Genomic DNA, 20698 nt, shown 5'->3' on the forward strand with positions numbered 1-20698 from the left:
AAGAAAAGTTCACCTAGATCACTTCTTTCCCCCTTCCTGTCCCCTCATGCTGCCTCTTTTGATAGGTCTCTGGGAACAAGTGATAAACTTCAGAATTCTGCTGTTTTTCTTTGCCCAAGAAAGCTATAAAAATGTGAATGAAAACCTTTTAAAAATTGGACAGCAGGATTTTTTGAAAGGAATGCTTGTTGGGCCTTGAAATAGAAGGTTATTTGAAAAGTGCAGATTTATGACTGTTTAGTTAATGCAGTCTCAGGCTGATCAAAATCAGGTGATTGTGTGGGGTTGATTTTCATATACTACCCCATGACTGTTATTCAACTGAAGTTTCTGTTGATTCAGCTAGATTTTCAAGCTGCAGGAACATTTGGAATTTGGAGGCAGTGATGAGTGCCACCCCACAATGGCCTCTGCGAGAAGTGGAATTGAGCCCAATACCTCCTCACTTTGCAAAAGAATAAAAAAGGGGAATAGAAATGAATGAAGAATACCCTTGGTATGGTGAGGGAGGGAGAAAGAGATGGGGGATAAAAAGAAATGAAGGAAACTCAGGTGGGGGGAGGTGATTAACAGAAGGGGGAATAAAGAAGGGAAAAAAGGGGAATAGAAATGAATGAAGAATACCCTTGGTATGGTGAGGGAGGGAGAAAGAGATGGGGGATAAAAAGAAATGAAGGAAACTCAGGTGGGGGGAGGTGATTAACAGAAGTGGGAATAAAGAAGGGGAAAGGAAAGCCTGAAGGAGAAAGGGAACTTCAATCCCAGTTTACCAGTCCTCTTGATCCTCCAGTGACTGTGGGCGCTATCGCAACCATGGAAAGTCCTTTCACATGAATAAGGGCAGCCAACAGCAAGCCTTCCCATACACTGGCCCCACCCACATTCTGAAAAGCTCAATGGACACCAAGGGAAGTGCCTGCAGATGCTATGGTACCCACGGATCCTCAGTGATTTGACTTCAAGGAAAGAGGAGAATGGCTTAGAACCACTGCCACTTGTTCTTGGAACAGCCAATAGAAAAAGAGTGAAAGTTCAGTGTTGGTCAATTTGAATTGGCCAGGTACAATGTGTTACTGGCGCAATACTCCTTCTAAAGGCTGCCATCTTGACCACCAAGTAGGAAATTTTCTTGTAATTCTTGTGGGCCCTCTCACATGTGCTATTCTATAAAGGGGATATCTGATCCCATAAGAACTTTTGCATGCCTTGATCTCATCTGATGGAATTCTCCTTCTGAGTGACTCTGCGTTCCAAGGCTAGGCTGAGGACTACAAGGGTGCAAGTACAGTTAATGGCACCCTTGGTGTTGAGTGCCCTTTCTAAGGAGACTCTTTGGGCAAGGTCCCACTTCATCTTTCAAGGATTAAGGCAAGTTGATGCTGAGAAGGTAAACCTGTATTTGGACTGTGGAACTGAATGCTCATCCAACCAAAATCAAACCCACCCACCCCCAAGCTAGCATGACAAGGAAAAGGCTAGAGTAGAAACCTTCTTCCTGGTCTAGTTTTCTGTATTGAGTGTTGTGGGGGGAGGTAGGGAGGACCATTCACTTACGTAAACTCCCATGTACAGTATGAAGTGATGTAGCAAACCGGGGTTATCAACACCATGAGCACTTGGCTTAAATCCTTTGACGAGATTGGTTCAGTTGGTGTTGAATTCTGTGATGCCCAATGTTATTGTCCCTTTAATTTTTTTCTGGATGTTTGTTTCCTGTGAATGGAAGTCCTTGTACTTTTATTTGTGAGCCACCTTGTAAGTATTTGGACTATGAAAATGTGGCCTTTTGGAACTGTGAAGTTAAAAACCACAATATACAGCCAAGAAAAGTGGGACAGCAATTAACGGGGGAAGAATCCATATCCTGGCAACCTAGCTAGGGGGGTTCTTTGGGCCAGAGGTAGCACCTGCACCACCTGTGGAAGAACAGCTCTGCAGCCTCGTGTACATTGAAAATAAAACAGTCTTTCACAGCTTGGTGGGTATTCTATTCAGCATTAACATGTAGTTTTTTTCTCCCTCTGAACCTTCAGGAACATGAAATCTCCTGATAAGGCATTCAACAGGAAGAGCTAGTGGATGAAGTGCGACTGCAACAAAAATCTCCTTCGTCTTTGGATCTATCGTGCTGTCATTCTAGTGCCTCTTCTTTTTGCTGCCCGAAACCTGACAATTGCGAGACATGTCCATTGCACTCAAACAAGTTTTTAATAAGGACAAGACTTTTCGCCCCAAACGGAAATTTGAACCGGGGACTCAGCGGTTTGAGCTCCACAAACGAGCACAGGCCTCATTGAACTCTGGGGTGGACCTGAAAGCAGCTGTGCAGCTGCCCAGCGGAGAAGATCTAAACGACTGGGTAGCTGTTCACGTGGTTGACTTTTTCAACAGAATCAACCTCATCTATGGAACTATCTGTGAATTCTGCACCGAGAGGACCTGCCCTGTGATGTCAGGTGGCCCGAAATATGAATACCGGTGGCAGGATGACCTGAAATATAAGAAACCTACAGCACTACCAGCACCCCAGTATATGAATCTTTTGATGGACTGGATTGAGGTTCAAATCAACAATGAGGACATATTCCCTACTAGTGTAGGTAAGTTTACACTTGTGTCTAAGGATGCCTCCCGGAGAGTCATCTTAGAGCTTTCTGGACATGACTCAAAACCAGAATTTAAAAATGTGAAATTCCTATATTTTTAATTCTGTTTACAGTATACATTTTCAGCCTTCATGGAGTTGTGTTAAAAGGTACTGATATACCATAGGCCACCTGCATGCTTTAAGAGGCCAGTTGTACAAAGAGTACCTATGGCTATGCTATTATTCTGGGATGATCTGTGGAGTTTTTGTGCTGTGACATAACACGGCCATTCTGTTTATATACTTCAAGGACTGGGAGTTTTGGCCAGACAGTTTCTCTTTCATTGCCTTTTCCTCCTGAACCTCTTGGGCAGGATAGAGACTATTGGAAAAGTGATTGGGGGAGGGAATCAAGTTTTTTGGGGACAACTGGAATCTTTTCACATGGGAGGGATTCCTCCAAATGCCCTGACCTTCAGGAGCTGTATGGACCAATATTGCTATGGTCTAGCTACTTTGTCAGAAGTAGCCATTACATCAGTCCTTGCTCTCATCTCAGTGCCTAGCAACCAAGGCACTCAGTCTCAAGGAAAGAGACCAAGATTGGATGGGACGTCTTCACATAAAAGAGAGCAATAACCCAGACAGCAGCTCTATATGCATTCCCACCATTTGTCAGGCAGTTTGCTAATTGTGTATAATATCCTGATCCTCAAACATAAGTAGACCCATTCTTTTGCAAGAGGTGTCCAGAAGAACCACTGTGTACTGAAAGACAGTATATTGTAAATTATTTGTGTTGTCAGTAAGTCGTTGCCCAGTTCATTTTGTTGTTAAATCCCTCTGGCATCTTCCTGAGAAAGATATAGTGGTAATTTACCTGCTGTGGGAGATTGATTCCCTGCTGCCTCTTCCAGATTGTTAAAGTGACTCAGCGTGTACTTCCTAATGTTCTCTCTGTTCCAGAACAAAAGTGAAACTAAGGAACAAAGCTCCGGCTTCTCCTCCAGAGTTTATTCTCTCTGTGTAGACTGCATGAATAATTAGAAAAGGGGCTCAATGTCTGTGATTGCGACAGGATATATATTCAGAAGACATAGGCAGGATGCATAGAAAAGGGGCTCAATGTCTGTGATTGCTACAGGATATATATTCAGAAGATATAGGCTATAGGGGCATTGCAGGATGGAAGGCCTTGGTGAAGAAGCAGCCTGCCTGGTCCAATTAAGGAAAAGTAACGGATTCATACCTGTGTACAATTAGGATTAGGTCTCCAGCGTGGGAGCTTCCTGGAGATTTGGATGCAGTCAGTGCCAGGAGAGGGTAAAGTTTTGGAGGGGTGGGAGCTTGATGGGGGTGTGATGCTATAGACTTCTCTTCAAAGATGCCATTTCCTCAAGGAGAAGTGGTCTCTGCAGTGTGGAGATCAGGTGTCATTCAGTGAGAACTCCAGGTACCACCTTGAGTTTGGTAACGCTACACTGAAGTAGAGATACAATATTTTTGGAAATTTTGGTGCCAGGTGAAAGAGAGATCTTCAAAAAAATGGATTGATTCTCTCTCTCCCTCCCCCCCCCTTTCACACACACACACTCTTACACTCACACAGAGACGTATTTCTGCTTTAGCATGTAGCATATAAAGTTGGGGCATGTTTATGAAATGTAGAAATATAAGTGCCTTACAATGCCATTCTAAGCAGACTCCTAAGACTTCCACAGATTTGGAAGGGTGTAACTCTGCTTTAGATGTCATGATTTTCTTAAAGCCACTATATGAGAGATAGGAGTCAGAGCAGGCCTCAGCCTGCTGCATGCTATGGTACCTTAGCACAGATATATTAGTTTTTGCTTTCTGAGAAGTATGAAATGGCAAAAGTTGAAAATAGAAACATATTCTAATGCTGTTGATTGTCTTACGTACAACCATCATACTACACATTTTGAGTGGGTAAACCCTTGTCTTAAGAAGTGTTTTGTTCCTTTCCTTTCATAAATATTTTTTCCCCAGTGGTCCCTTAAATTTCCAAAGTTTCCATTGGAAAAATTGAAAATAAATCCTAGGTTAAAAAAAGTGTTTCACCCCTGGGGTTCACACCTCTACACAGAGCTATAGGAAGTAGCCCCAGAAAAGCTACATGCTTCTGTAAATTAGGTAGGTACAAGAGGGGACCCGCATCAAAATGTTGCATAATGTGTTGTGACTTGTTTTAACTTGTAATTGCTGGTCACCTACCTACCTACCTACCTACCAGCCTGCCTGCCTCCTCCTCCTCTTTTTCTTCCTTTTCCAAAGATCATAGTCTGGCACTTGTATTCTATGCATGTAAGCAAACCTGTGAAAGAAGGAGAAAGTGAAGAGAGGGAAGAGTGAAGGAAAGAGAGAACAGCAAGACTCTTATTGTGCCTAAAATTAGGAGCACCATTTTGAGTGATAATGTATCTATAGGTGATAATGTATCTATAGGCACAAATCAGTCCATTCCCACACAGAGGCATTTAGCTCCTTTGGGAACAGGATGTTTGGATAAAGAGAATCCACCTAGAAGTTCCCTCCCCCACCGCTGCCCAAACCCATCCCTCACTCCAGTGCAGAGCGGTTGCCAAGAGCATTATTACTAAACCCCCCAATGGCTGACTTTGCCTGGGTTCTCCTCTTTGTTCTCACCGGGTTCCAGCAAGCTCACGCCTCCACCCTTGTGTGACCTGGTTGCTGCATGACCCGTTGTCATCACCACTTCCTGCTACTCTTACTGGGAGAGAAGATGCACCCAGCCTAGAGTTGGAATCCCAGTAACAGCCAGCCAGAGTCAGGAAGAGTCTCTTTTTCCAGATATGACCTTGCCAGTATTTCCCAGTCACTTGGAGCATTTGGGAGTGCATTTTTTTGGGGGGGATGGCATGAATCACTGGGAGCTATATGATTTTGTAAGCCCTTTTCTGACATATACAAACACTGAGGTCTTATGCTAGCCCCACAGACAGATGAGCCGCAGTGAACGTTGTTTTACTTTTTGGCTGTTTTTTAACTCCCCCTTATGTTTTTTAAAGTTTTTATATTTTTCTGCACACCTGGCAAGTGGCCCACGTGTGCAGGATAATCTCTTTTCCCTCCACGTGTTCCCTGTCTCTGGAAATAAGTATCCGCACACAGGGGCACAGTTGGGAATTAGATATATAGATAGCTGTTCCTACAAGTTCAGCACACACTAGCAACAGGAAGGGGGGAAATGGGCACCTTATTGGAAGCAGTGAGGGAAGGCTACCATGTCACCTAATAGAGACGTGCCCTACATGGGCAATTATACAAAACTCTTGGGTTCTGCAGATTTTGAGAGTGGCTTTTGTACATTACAGCCATGTATTGCTCATGGGTACATGAGCAAGACAGAGGTATTTCCCACAGTGAACACATAATATATGGTTTACTTACTTTATAAGCCTCCTGGAATGTTTATGGAACACGCATGTGGGAGACCTTCATTAGGGTTTAATGCTGCTTTTAGAGGAGCTTAGATAATTTAGGGAGGCATGCCCCAGGTTTTTGAGTCTGGAGATCTCAGCAGTCAGGAATCTGTATTTATCGGCTGTGCAATCACATCATTTGTTTGGGTCGCCCCCTACCCTTCGATAAACTCAGCTCTATTCATCTTGCTGGCAACATGGGAATTCTGCAGGTGGCTGGCTTGTTCTTTTTGCAAACACAGCCTGCTATAGCAAGATCAAAGGGCAGAAAACCACTGTGGGTTTCAGGCATGCATGCAACTGCGTTTTTGCCGCCTCCAGAGCCAAGGCACTGAGCTCAAAGCAGGGTGATCAGGAAGGGGAAAGTGTTGGCAGGAAGTGGTCCTGCTGTAGCATTGGCAGAGTGTGTTTTCTGAGGAAGGAGAGGGATTGACAGGAAAATTCATGTTGTAAACCTGGCAGCTCTTCATAATTTTGAATGTTGGAAAGATTCTTATTTCTCTCAAGGCAGGAGATGCAGCAAAGAACCTCGAAGTCACCAGGTGAAGATTCTCTGGCATGTATCGACCATTCCACTTAGCAAAGTTTGAAGCCTTCCCCTAACTTAAGGAGCTCTTCCTTTCACTTAAGTTGCAGGAAGGTTCCGTGGGCTCAATGGAATGTTAGGGTACACACTAGAGAATCTACCTGGCGTAAGAAAAACCCTGCTGGCTCAGACCAGTGGTCCATCTAGTCCAGCACCCTGTCTCACATAGTGGCCAACCAGTTCCTCTGGAGGGCCAACAACAGGTCATACTCATAGAGGCTGCTACCTTCCCCTGATGTTGCCTTCTGGCACTGGGATTCAGAGGTTTTGTGCTCTGACCATGGAGATTCCTCTCAGTCACCATGGCTAGTAGCCACTAATAGATTTATCCTCCATGAATCCCTTTTAAAGCTATTCCTCTGACCCTCTCTACATCCTCTGGCATCAAATTCCATATTTTAATCACTCTCTGTGTAAAGAAGAGGTTCTTTACTGGAATTTCCTCCAGCCTAAGGCTGTATATATCCCTCTATCTCCGAAGGGCTAGCACCTAATGACATATGACTCTATGTGGTCTTGTGCATTTGCACAGATTGCCAGTTGTATAACCTGCATTATCTGTTGTTCTACCTATGCATTTACCTGGTTTCCACTATGCTCCTTTGCATGACTTAATACTTCTGGGAAATGTCAAGAACCTGAGGGAAGAGGAATGACTAAATTCAGAGGACTGAGGAAGAAAAAGGTAATGAAAACAGGAAGATGAAGAGAGGAGGATCCTTTCTTGTCCACACAAGACAATCCAGGAAGTAAATTATTATAACTGCACAGTATCCCACAATGTGTGGGTCTGGCTTTAATGGCAGAAACAGAAGTGGAACAAGAAATTAGAGCGGTGACTTAGGGGCAGGTGTAGCTTTGACTTTTTGGAATGACGGGAGTACCAAGGCAACAAATTCTGAAGATTCAGGGAATGCAGGCCAGGGAGTCAAGGAGGCTCTAGGTTTCCAGAGCCTGAGACACCTATGTTCCATAGAGAGGAAAATTCAGCTTGGCGGGTGTCTCCCATCTTTAACAGCATTGTTATGAGGGCAGTCAATACTAGTGAAATTCTCCCTTTGGAGCCACTTTTAAGGGCACAGGTTCCATCTCAAGAAATACCAAGAGGGAAGGTAGCCTCAGAGGTGGTAAAGGTTAAATTTCATAAAATGATAAGAAATAAGCAAGCAGATGTTACATAGACTTTCAAATTTCTCATCCCTGCAGTTTCAACCTGAAATGCCTCAGTTCTTATTTCACTTTTCCTTGTGCAGTTCAAAGCTGTGGTTCTTTATTCCCGTGCCATTTTCTGTTTCCTTCCACCATATTTTCCCTGTCAAGTTGAGGCAGTTAATGGCATTATTTGTGCGTCGATAAATAATTTTTATTAACATCCAGACTATGTGGGGCTGCCCTCAAAGATGGTTTGGAAACTTTAATTGATCCAGAATGTGGCGGCATCTGCCAATGTGACCATGGCCCTGTCCACACGAGGGGTTTTGGGCTGGGAGTGGGCCGGATCGGGGCCGGAGCAAACGGGCGTGATCCCACTGCAACATCTGGGCAGCATTGCGCACCCGTCCCCGATCCGGCCCTTCCCCCGATGAAACGCATCAAAAATGAACCACCTACCGAGGTGGTTCATCCACGACGGCCACATCAACGCCAGCCATGGGATCGCCGGCCCGTCTTTCTGTGGCAGGTGGAGTGACACTATTAGACGATTTATTTTTGTTGTTTGTTGTTTTTACTGTGTTTAATTTTTGCTATATTTCCATTGAATTTTACTATACTGGCTTTTAGTTGACTATTGATCTATTTTATTGTACGGTAAACTGCCATGTGAACATTTTAGTTGAAAGGCAATCTATAAATTTACTAAATACATATGCATGATTTAAACTATATCCATCAATACCAGGTAAACTACATATAAAGGAATATAAAAAGTAATTAAATAGGCAACATTCATCTCTACTAAAAATCCACATCTTTCCCCATATTTATTTATTTATATACACCTTGGGCAGTAGTGGAAGTACCAATAAAACATTGTTTCACCTATCTCTGTTTCTCCTTTCCTGTTGGTAAGCTAATGAGTAGCCCAAGGCCTAGAAAAACCTTTCCCTTGGACACTACATCACAGATGGGTCTTAATGGTGGGTTTAGGTTCCTAGGTTGTTGTCAAGTGTCTAGTTATTAACAGTGGATTTAATTTATGCTTTGTGCCCTTTCTACGGTGCCCCTTGTACTAGATTCCTCTAGAAGAAGCACACTTTTCATTTAGTGGATTTGAACTGCAGGTTCCATTAGCAAATGAATCGCCCAAGAAAAGCTGGGGTACAATGGCCGTCTGCAGAATCTATAGCTGTTTTTCTGGGTTAATCTTATTAAATCCACCCTCTTTAATTTTACATGCATCCATGCAGAGTATTTAGAGAAGGATTTCAAGAAATGTGGCTAAGTAGGGTTTCTGTTAAAGAGCTAGTTGTAAAGGGAGATAAAAATTATTTCAGGAGGACCATGAATCTTTGTGGATGAATAGCTTTCTCCTCCCATTTTTCTACTCTCCCAGTGCAATTTAGGGAATGTAAAATGTAGATAGGTGTTTTTTGTTTTTTTTTAAAGAAGAAATTGTGTTTAAAATGTCACCGAGTGCTTACAGGTTTTTTTTTGGTTTTTTAAAATCCTAGTTACAGTAAGTTAAGAAATTGCTGATCGGGGGGAGGGGGAGATTCACCCAGTAAAGTTCATTGTGCCCCTTCTCTTCCCCTCCAAAACATATATACATGTATATTCTAACTGCTTTAGTGATTTTCTAAGGACATTTCTGATTCCATGGAGTTTTGTCTTTCTTTTCTGTTATGAGTCATGCAATCCAGTCCTATGCATGCTTCCTTGGAAGTAAGTTTCCCTGTGTTCAGTTGAGCCAACTATCATGAAAGTGTGCACAGGCATTTGACTTAGCTATAAAATTCAGAAGTATAAATGCCTTAGCTTTGTTCAATCAAAACAGCAAGTATACCCAGTACTAGAGAGAACTGCAAACTGCTGCATCCTGTGCTACCTAATCACATCTCTCTCCCATCTGTGAAGAAATAAACGTTGAAATTGAAACCATAAATTCTGTAGTAAATAACCAAAAAGATTATTTTTATTGGTAAAAACTATCTTCCTACAAGCTGTCTTCAACATTGGCATGTCAAGATCAACACACATACAGAGGAAGCGGAAACAAGCATGCTACCCCTAAAAACGTGAGGCCAGAAAGAGAGTATGGTAACCAATGCTCCCTCCAAGCTGTGGAGTCTTGTGAGCAAAAATCCTACTTTGTGAGCTCCTGGTATTAAAGCTGTGAACGAGCGATTTGGCTGCTGCATAGATCAGTTTGCCCTGGAGCCATCCTTCTTGAGCAAAGGCAAAAATGTGTGAGCCCGGGGCTAAAAAACTGTGAGCTAGCTCACACTAACTCAGCTTAGAGGGAACTCTGTTAACTGGGTGTGTAAACTTTGTCCCTGCGACTAGGAAAATTGCTTGTTTTTACATTTCTGATCATAGGAACAGTGCCTACATTGTGGATGCTGTGCTCGTATTCCGGCTATCAGGTGTAGGTGGGTAGGCAGGGCCACCGCACTTGTTTTTTCTTTCCTCTTCTGGATGTCGATTTCAATGTGTCCCTGTTGTCTGAAAAAGGCCATTCTTGCAGCAGATGCAGATAATGAGGTCACTTTAATGAACTCTTCAGTTGGGTATTATCATTGAAAGTGCAGTACATTATATTAGTTTTGGGCAGAATCCGTCAATCTTGCATGGTTTACTAACATTTCCTTTGTTTAAAGTATAGTCAGGAATTAGAGCTATCTAATGCTATATAGATTATCTTGCATGACCACCATTATATTACACAGTTCTTAGAAAGCATCTATCTAATGCTATATAGATTATCTTGCAGAACCACCATTATATTATACAGTTCTTTTGAGCTAGTAAACCTTGTCTTAAGAAGGTGAAACTGTTTCATAGAAGTGTCTTTCAGTGTTCTCCCAAATGCTGGGAAAACTGGAAAAAACAAACAGAAGGGGGAGGAATGCGGAGGGGAGGGGAATTCCAGGCCTTCACATCTCTTCTCTACTAACAGTATGTTTGCCTTTGAGGTGTGTGTGCAGTTGAACTTAGGTTCTTCCTCACCTGGCATCACAATTACGTAATTTGGACCTGAAAGAGGAAGATGTGAATCCTCCAGGTTCCTTCTTATAGTCCAAAGATAATAATCACAAGCAGAATCTCTGCCTTCTCTTGCATGGAGCAAGCTACTACAAGCACCAATGTTCCCTCTAGTTTTTTCCCTACTGAGTGGAGCAGTTCTCATTGAGAGCAGAATATAACTGCAGTTATCTTAAAATAGGCAATGGGCAGTGCAAGATGCTGCAGGGCTCCAGATCTCGCTGCTGAGCGGGGCCTCCTGTGTTAATGAGCGGCTGCTCGCGTGCACGGCTTAGAGGGAATAGTGAGTCAAGCACCAAAACTATTTTGGCTCTGGTCCGCAAAAGTTTTTACTTTCGTAAATATGTCCTTTTCAGATTGGTCACAGGACTGGGGTTTTTTATTTGCTGCACCGGTCTACTCCAATTTACCTTTCAAAGGTTCTGTTTGTTCATTAGTATCTCTGTAGGTGGCGATCCACGTGGACGTTGTGGCAAACTTATAACTGTCAATTACTTCTGCTGCCAGGGAAAGTTGGGGGGGGGGGAAGGCCTGTAATTCATCAGGCAAGCATCATACAGATGTTATAATTAGGCTGCACTCCAAAACAGTCCTGTTTTCAGCCACCCTCACATTCTGCTTTTTCTTCTTCAGAAGCTCACACATGGCTTCTGTCTGGTGTGCTGGCTGATGAAGTGCCCCACAAAACCAACTGCTGCGCCGTTTCAAAGCTGCAGCCTTCTTTCTGTGGGGATCATTAAACAGCCAAACAATGGTGTTTACAGAAGTAATAGAAGTCAAGGTACCGTTTCACTCTGATGCTTTTCTTGTGAAGCCGACTACACTTCATGGCATTTCCTACACCCCACAACTCCTCCCCACACACACACACCTCAGTGTACATCTAGTCTTCGGAAATAGCCTAGACGTGCTTCAAACTCAATTACTGTTAATTGCTTAGGGGATCAACAATGGAAACTTGTGGTGGTCCATGCCTTGTCATGTCGTTTTAATCTGTGGACATTCTGTTCTGCTGTTGGCTAAGAATCAAGCTGGTTTGAATTTGTACACGCTGAATACATAATTGGTGCCATTCAAGCCAAGGTAGGTGGTCTTGAGACTATGAATACTCATGAAAGTGTAGGGTGCAGTAGCAAGATCATTCAGCATGGATCAGTTACCTCAGAACTCAAGTTCAACACCCTTTTAACACCCTGATGTTTTGGGGGGGGATCATCTTCGGTTGGAATAGATTCTTTGCATGCACATCGTGTCCACTCTTCGGACATTATCTCCAAGAATCGCGCATCACAACTTGTAAAGGAGTGCAAAGAAAGCCAAAAAAAGTGTATCTGGGAAAAGATAGGTTTTCCCCACGTTATTCATTTGTTTTGCCTAATTATTACAATTTGATTGTCCTTTGTGTACTTTCATGACATCTCTTAAGCTGCCAACACTCACGTAGTCTCATGCACACAAGCAGCCTTTGTTTCACTGGAATGCTGATCGCCAGGCAGGTTATACAGGAATAAACATGTTAGGTCTAATCACCGGTCTAATACTTAGCTATGGCCGAGGGAGCGCCGATATGCAGATGATGCTCCCCTGCAGAGTACACATCCCTGTTCTTTTTGGTCAAAGCTTCTGATTCTCATGACATTGTCTTGCTGTGCCCGTTTACATGAATAATGCAGCCGACATACCTCAGAACCTTATGTGCCTTCCAAGAGCATGTGGGTCTGTGATAGGGTGGCCAGATCCAAGTTGGGAAACTTCTGGAGATTTGGGGATGGAACCTAGGGAGGACAGAGACCTCAGTGTGGTTCAATGTGATGGAGTGCACCCTCCAAAGCCTCCATTTTTCCCAGGGAAACTGATCTCTGCAGTCTGGAGATGAGCTGTAAGGCCAGGGGATCCCCAGTTCCCACCTGGAGGCCGGCGTCCCTACTCTGTGAGGGATTACAGTCAAGGTTTTTTGAAACAAAAAATCTTGCCACCATTGAAGTTACTCCTACATGATTAATTTTGGCATTGCATTTACAACCCTTTGCAGTGAACTGTGTTCAGAACTACTCAAAGAATGGAATAGGGCGTTGACTTTTAAGAGAAACCGCATCAAATTACGTTGGGTCAGAGCACAGAAAAATACGTATAACTCAATTTATAAACTGGCAAGACTAAACCCATTTATTGGGTTGCACAGTGATCCGTGTTCCTTTATAGACTTCTTGAAACTGAACTGAAGCATGCAATTAGAAATGTCCCTCTGATGATAAAAATATGTGGTTCCGTATGTTTTGAGTTTTTAAAGCATTCTGCCGTCTGTCTTCAGAGAGTTTAAATTCGTGTTAGAACGTTGTGTCCCCAAGCAGTAGTTTGAAAGTCCTGCTGACTTTTTGCTCAAGGCACCTGCTGAATTTTTGCTGCGGGCAAGTGCCTGGCACTGGCAGTATTTTGGTTGGTGACCTGGAGCCAGTCACTCTCCCTCCGTTTAAGCTACCTCACAGAATTGTTGTTGTTGTTGATATGAGGATAAAATAGTGAAGGAAAGAACTGTATTGACAGCTGCTTGGGGTCCCCACTGGGGAGAAAAGCAAGTGTAAGGATCCAAATAAATAATACACTTCTTGGGCTGCAGTAACCGTGGTGGAGGAAAGTGCTGTCAGGTAGCGGCCAACCCGTGGCAACCCCGTAGGGTTTCCAAGGCAAGAGATGAACAGGGATGGTTTGTCATTGCCTGCCTCTGTGTTGCAATCCTTGACTTCCTTGGGGGTCTCCCACCCAAGTACTAACCAGGGCCAACCCTGCTTAACTTCACGAGATGTGCTGAGATCAGGCGAGCCTGGGCCATCCAAGTCACATTGTAGTGACTGGTGGTGGTAGAGAGTGTTGTAAAATAGTCAAAAAGTGTTTAATACTTAGACTATTAATGGATCTTGCTCTATTGGAAAGAAGAGATTTCTTTGCTTTAAAAAACCTTTAATTCTAAGGGTAAAGGGTTCACGGGATTACTACAAATTAACATAACACCAACAGCTACATTTCTAAGCTGCCTATACCAAACCTAGCACACAGATAATGGAGAATCTCTCCTTATTCTTGACCCCTAGAAAGGAAGTCACCTGAAACAAATGACCAATCTGTATCACAGTAGAAGCTACTTTTCCCGGGCTAATTCCCCATTGGTTTATTGCCAGGTATCCCTTCCAGGTCAGTCTAAACAATAGCAATACTAGCAATACAAGTTAACCCTATAATGACTGAATCATCAGACCTTGTAAACACATACATTTCTAACAGAGAGTGCCGTCACATCACAGGTGACTAACGGCAACCCCGTAGGGTTTTCAAGGCAAGAGACATTCAGAGGTGGTTTACCATTGACTGCCTCCGCACCATGACCCCCTGGCCTTCCTTGAAGGTCTCTCATCCAAATACTAGCCAGGGCTGACCCTGCTTGGCTTCCAAGATCTGACGAGGGCCATCGTAACTGTACTGCTAGTTAATTAAATCATTAAATTATTCACTAGTTAACTCATTTGGGTTGTTTTCTTTCCCGCTTATTCTTGCTGTTAGTCACCATCCTGATATTAAGCCAAAAGCCCCCCTTCAACAAGATTAGGCCTCCAAGATGTGGAATGGTTTCAGGCAAAAATGGAACATGTTCCTTGAAGGCAAAAATAATTATTTAGGGCTTGCTGCTGAACTCCTGACTGGAGAAACGAGGTCACCCTTACAATTATCTCTGTTAAGAAGAAAACAGAAGATGTCTGGAGAAACAAAAGAGCCATATGTGAACTGGGGGCGGCGGAAAGAACCTGCTCGGTGTTGCTGAACCAGTTTCCCTGCTGTCCTCTTGTGCCTTGGGATCACTTTTACCTGGACCTATGTAAATTTAATGGGCATTTGTCTCAGCTGACAATTGAGTGCCTGCTGGAGGAGGGAACGAGATAGTACAAGCCAGCAGGTGCCGGAGGTTTAAAAAGCAAGCGATGGAACTGCAGCAGAAGAGTTAATTTCAGCAGCCTTTAACTGTGTGCTCACTATTTCACATGTCACCATCTGTCAGATGCCAAAATAAGGGGGGGGGAGTGCCCCCTTCCATTTTAGAAAGGCAGCTTTTTGCCTTGATTCCAGCCTTGTGCTCAGAGACTCGCCATAAATGTGGAGGTAAAACAGATTTATGCTTGAATTGGAGCCCGGGATTCTAATAATAAGAGGCCTAACCTTAGGAAATGGCAGCATGTCGCTGGAGAAGGTCAAAGTCCAATATTTGTTGCTAGTAAAGTCCTACCAAGTCAGCAGTTTTTATTCATCTGCTGCCTGTCAAACAAAGGAAACTGGTGTTAGTGCAAAAAATTCTTCATCTGACGCGGGAGATTGTGCACTGCAGTGTTTATACTGAATAACACAGATATAAATCTGTTCTAAGAAGGGTAAAAAGGGAAGGTTGTTTTTTTAAAGGAAAAATTGGAGTGGTTGGAATAAGCAGTGTGCATGTTAACATACACTGGCCTCGATGGCCCACATATTTTGATAAATGGTCTTTGACCGCAGTTGCTCCCCGGCATGATTAGATGCCGGGGGGAAGCCACAGATCGGTGAGCAAGGCGAGCCCACTGCACGCCTGCTGTGCATGTGCGCGCCTGCGCAATTTGGCCGGGGGCCTCGCATGCTGCTGGAGACGGGCACGCCGGCGATCCCACGGCCACCCCTGCTGCGGATTTTCAGGTAAGTAGTAGTGTTTTGTAGGGGTTTTTTTGATCCGCATCTTTGGCCAGAAGAGACGGATCGGGGACGGGTGCGCGCCGCTTCCCAGATGTTGCGGTTTGATCACGCCCGCTTGCTGCGCCCCCGATCCATCCCTCTTGCGGATCAAAGCCTCCCGTGTGACCGGGGCCCTTGTCAGTCTGGTTTTTCCCCCCCTTTTATAGCAAGTTTTGGAGTTTTAGGAAACTTTATATTACTTATCCCTAGAATGGAATAGGTGCAGTTACAGGCTACCTCATTGGGACTCCTTTATGGGGGGGAGGGAGGAGGGCCTAAATATTTTAAGAAATATATATCATAGGTGGGGTTACCAACTCTGGCTTGGGACCTTTCCAAAGATTTGGGGTGGTGCCCGGGGAGGACAGAGTTTGGGGAGGGAGCTTAGCAGTGATGCGCCACCATACAGTTCATCCTCGGAAGCAATTTCCACCATGGGAATTGAACTCTGTAGTACAGAAATCAATGATAATTCCAGGAGAATCATGGGGAGGGGCTGTGGCTCAGTGGTAGAGCATCTTCTTGGCCTGCAGGTTCAATCCCCAGCGTCTCCAGCTAAAAGAATCAGGTTGTAGGTGTTAGAAAGACTTCAACCTGAGATTCTGCTGCCTGAGTGACAGTACTGACCTCAATGGACCAGACAGAAACACAAAAGCCATTAGCCCACACAAGTATCCAGTGCATGTACATGCCTTTGTTGCTAGGGCATATATCAATGCATACCTTTTGTTAATTACAGTGATTCTTAATTGCCATAGATGGCCAGGTAAGTTCTTTTCAAATCAGGCCATATAGGTAAGAAGGAATTCTGTTTTCTTGTAAGTTTAGATATAGTACCATCAGTAGGTGTAATGCTTTACAGAGTATCATAAGCAAAAAAAACCCCTGAGGACTAATTTTTATACGGTCAAAGACCACTGACGTTTTAGAAGGGTATATTTTTGGCTATGATAGCACTATTCACCTTATCCTAGCTCTATAATGCAATCAACAGGTAAGAGGGAAATCACCTGTAAGTTTGGAATAAGTGGGAAAGCTTTGGCTCATCCTACAGCAAGCCCCAAGTGTTTGGGAGACAGAATTCCCCATGCCTGGTGAGTTCCGTGCTTGGAACTAAATTCCAAGACTCAGAGAAGGATTTGGATTTGGACTAGGGTGGTAAGTGGGAAAGCTTTGGCTTCCCGACCTGAAATGGCCTTCCTGACCTGAAATGGCCCCAAGGGCCCTTGCCCACTGGGGAGGTAAAGAAAACATATTGTTAGGCCCTAGTACAGTAGAGTTGTCTGTGCTCCCTTCAGACTTAGGTAAAGTAACATGTTTTTGACTGCTCCCCTAGCTGAAAGTAGAAACTAGCACAGCATAGAGAGACCTTGGGCTACAGTTTCTATCCTTGATGTGCTAGTATTGTATTGGCCACAATAGCCTGGTACAAACAAGGACAGTATACTTCTGATTACCAAATGTCAAGCGCAGATCCAGGACAGCTTTCTTGTCATCATGCTTGTGAATTTCCAGGAGCATCCTGCCATTGATCTTGTAGAAGCTGAACGATGAAGTCCGTAAATGGACCCGTAATCTTATCCAGTAAGGCAATTTCTGATGCTCTTAGGTCCATTTCTGCGCCTTTTAAAACCAGTACGGTAATTCACAGTATACCTCACAGTGCACAGTTGTTACACAAAAGCAGAAATGATCAATAGCAACTTGTACCATATGATGGTACACTGGGGAATCAACTGGAATGCTTCAATACTGAAAGGACAGCTTCATATGTTGAAGCGCTCGCTTCTACCAACTTCCCTCAAATTGTGGAAGCTCATCTATGTTGAGATGAATGACTTCCCTTAATGTATGGGTGTGCCACATATGTGGGGGTCACTGTGTGTTAGTTTAAGTCGCTGGGTTTATGGGTTCATGAATTGCTGAGGTGACTCCCTGGTGACTGTTGTGGATGACCTGGAAAGGGTTGCAGATTTATCAGCTCAAAGAAATGCTCTGCATATTTCAAGAATTGAAGTGAGTCGGGTATACCTCACTGTGCTGACACACTGCATTTCCTATCCCTAAAAGAGCTGGTACGCGTGACCATTTCAGCACATAGAAACTGATATTCTACCCCATTCTAGGCTTCATTTGTACATTACCCAGGTATAATGGGAACTGCTTCTCTATGGTGTAGTACTACATTGCTTTGGTAAAATCTGTGGAGTGAAATTTACATGGTTAGAATGGATTATATGAGACCTTCCTGTATCAACATCTGCTTTTCCTTGGAGTCTGGCTGAAAGAATCTTATGAAGTGGATAATCTGTCTGGCCCTCACCGTGAACATTGTCAGAGCATTGTGGTATCAGACTGTGGGGAGCAAATGAACTGGACTGTAGGGTCTTACTGAAATGTCATTTGATCAGTGGTGTGCCATGCTCAAATTTGTTTGCATACATGTCAGTTTAGTCATGTGAAACTTCAACATGTACATCATTAACAATGGGCATTGGCTATCATGTCTCTTTTGGCCTTACATTTTTTCTATGACCTGTACCAAAATTACAGTATAGCATATTCTGGGATAGCATGGAGTATTGCTGCTGTCACCCTCACCACAGATATACATCAGATAGGAAGTGGGTGTGCTTGGTAAACCAGAAGACTGTGTTGACTGCTTGGATTGGCATGCCCACAAAGTGCAATCCATTTCAGCCCATTTTGCTGAACATTCTGAAGTGATTGCGCAAAATCTGTTCTAATACTACACCGAGAAGCTCTTTCCTGAGAATGCATTGCACAGATCAGAGACTCTGTTCCTCTTCCTACAAGGAACAATGAATCAACTGTTAATGATTGAATCAAATAAAGAGGAAATAGTGGTGGGCACAAGGAATATCCACAAAGCACTGCCAGTCCCAAGGCACATGGATAGCTTTTCAGTTCTGGGAAGTAAGACACACCCTGAAGTATTTCAGATGCTGACTTTTCCAGCCACACTGTAGTGACCAAAAGCTCTGTTATTGCCAAGCCCCAGAATTTTAAAAAACAAAGCTCACCCAAAGCTTTGAAATACAGTCATGTGATTTAGTACCATATCGTTTGGGATTGCTTTATTTGCATTCTTATTTATCTGCCAGTCCAATGTGGGATTCCCACATCCAGTTGGTGGAAAAATACTACTTCCTAGATTAAAAAAGAAAGACACCCCCCCTCCAAGAATGGCCTCATGAAGACTGAGCACAGTCATTGCTCTCTGCAAACATGTTGAGGGCAGTTGAGCATCAATTCACAGAGGAAGAAAACAAGACTGAGGTGAGGATGCTGGCCTGTTCATGCTGCTAAGTATTCTGGCAGAGAAGCAGGATAAAGATTACATAAGGAATGCCAGAGATTCTCAGGTTACTTCTAAGGATTTTAGCCGAAATAACTAGTAAGAAGTCTGCAGGGTGATCTTAGTGCCCAGTAGGCATATTGTCATTAAGGAAAAATCATTGCTGGGTTGCTGAAGAATCAGTTGATGCCTTACTTTTAGTGACCAAAATAAAAATAAAAATGAAGCTAAGTTATATCAATATATCTAAACTAGGAATAAGGCCTGTTGTGGAAATAAATACAACGAGCTCTAGAAAGAGGCTCTGGGTGAGTGCCCCAGCATTGGGCAATCAGTGTCAGTTTGCTGTGGCGACCTTAGCAGGGTATAATGACACAGAGTCTACTGTTTTCTCGAGGGGAACTGATCACTGCCACCTGAAGAGCAGTTGTAATTCTGAGTGATCTCCAGCCCTTACCTGGAGATTGGCAACAATGGTTTCCCAGGAGGAAATGGCTGGTTTGGAGGGTAGAGTCTATGGCATTGTACCTGTTTGAGGTCCCACCCCTCCTCAAATCCCAACCTCTCCAGGCTCCACCCCTCAAATCTCCAGGAATTTGCCAACCTGGAGTTGGCAACTCGATCTCCTTCCCAGCCAGCCATCAACCTACCTTTATGCCCCTCTGACTTCAACTTTCCATCTCCTCCCTCCTCCCTGCAGCCTCTGCCTAGGAAGAGTACAGTCTTTCTCTGCAGTGGGGACCAAAGCAGCTCACATCATTCTCCTTGCCCCCTTTTGATCTGCACAACAACCCTGTGAGGTAGGTTAGGCTGAAAGTCTGTGAATGGCCTGAAATCACCCACTCACCTTTGATTACTGAAAGAACCAAGCTTAGTTGCCTAACAACAGCCATTGAGGGGAAAGGGGGCTGCACAGCAGGAGAAGCCCACCTCATTAGCCACCCAGCCACGAAGGAGTGAAGCAGAAGAAGCATTTTCATCAGGAGAGACAGCCGTTTTGGCAGTTTATTCTGACAGGGAACAGTGGCTGGGGTAGCAGTGGGTGGGGAAGAGGAGCAGACCCAGCCCCCAGCCAATTTCACGCAACTACTCTTGAGTAGTGGTTGATGGGCCAATGGCTGATGGAACACACAGCACAGCCAATGGAAGAGCCAGAAAGTGCCAATGCATTAGGGCTTTTATATATATATATATATAAGATCACATGGCCCCATCTGTGGATACTTATATCTTGGAGATTAGAACAGAACAGACAGATCTGTCTGTAAATCTGAGAAAGAAAAAGGGCCTCCTCCCCCTGTCTTTTTACTGAAAGAACCAAGCTTAGTTCCCTAACAACAGCCATTGAGGGGAAGGGGGTGCACAGCAGGAGAAGAGAATGTTTGACAGCAGCTAGCCCACCTCATTAGCCAGCCAGCCATGGAGCAGAAGAAGCATCTTCATCAGGAGAGACAGCCGTTTTGGCAGTTTATTCCAACAGGGAACAGTGGCTGAGATCGCAGTGGGCAGGGACATGGGTTTCTGTCAGTAAAAGGCAGAAGGAGGGGCAGGACCCTTTCCAGGGCTCTTTTGGCCTTTGAGGGAGGACTCAGTGGAGCCAGTCCCAGCAACACCCACGTAACTTAATACCACATGACTTCCAAGGCTTCTAGGCCTGACTGCTTTCTGCTTTTCAACCACAACTACTCCAGGAAAGCAAGTGTAGTGTAGTGGTTAGAGTTTCAAACTTATCCGGGAGACCCGGTTTCAAATCTCCACTACTCAAATAGTGAGGAGGGATGGTACAGGGGAAA

General features: G+C 44.0%; 1 protein-coding gene across 1 annotated transcript in view; it reads left to right on the forward strand.

Annotated features, from left to right (window-relative positions):
* The window catches only part of MOB3B (MOB kinase activator 3B), a 157172-nt gene that overhangs the window by 76332 nt on the left and 60142 nt on the right, over positions 1-20698 (forward strand). Inside the window, exon 2 of the mRNA XM_015418151.1 lies at positions 2034-2600. Within this exon, the coding sequence (XP_015273637.1) occupies positions 2183-2600 (418 nt within the window). The 5' untranslated portion in view covers positions 2034-2182. The remainder of the gene's footprint in view (positions 1-2033; positions 2601-20698) is intronic.

The sequence above is a fragment of the Gekko japonicus genome, unplaced genomic scaffold (genome assembly GCF_001447785.1).
Source record: "Gekko japonicus isolate JY-2015 unplaced genomic scaffold, Gekko_japonicus_V1.1 scaffold1798, whole genome shotgun sequence".
Classification (NCBI taxonomy): Eukaryota; Metazoa; Chordata; class Lepidosauria; order Squamata; family Gekkonidae; genus Gekko; species Gekko japonicus.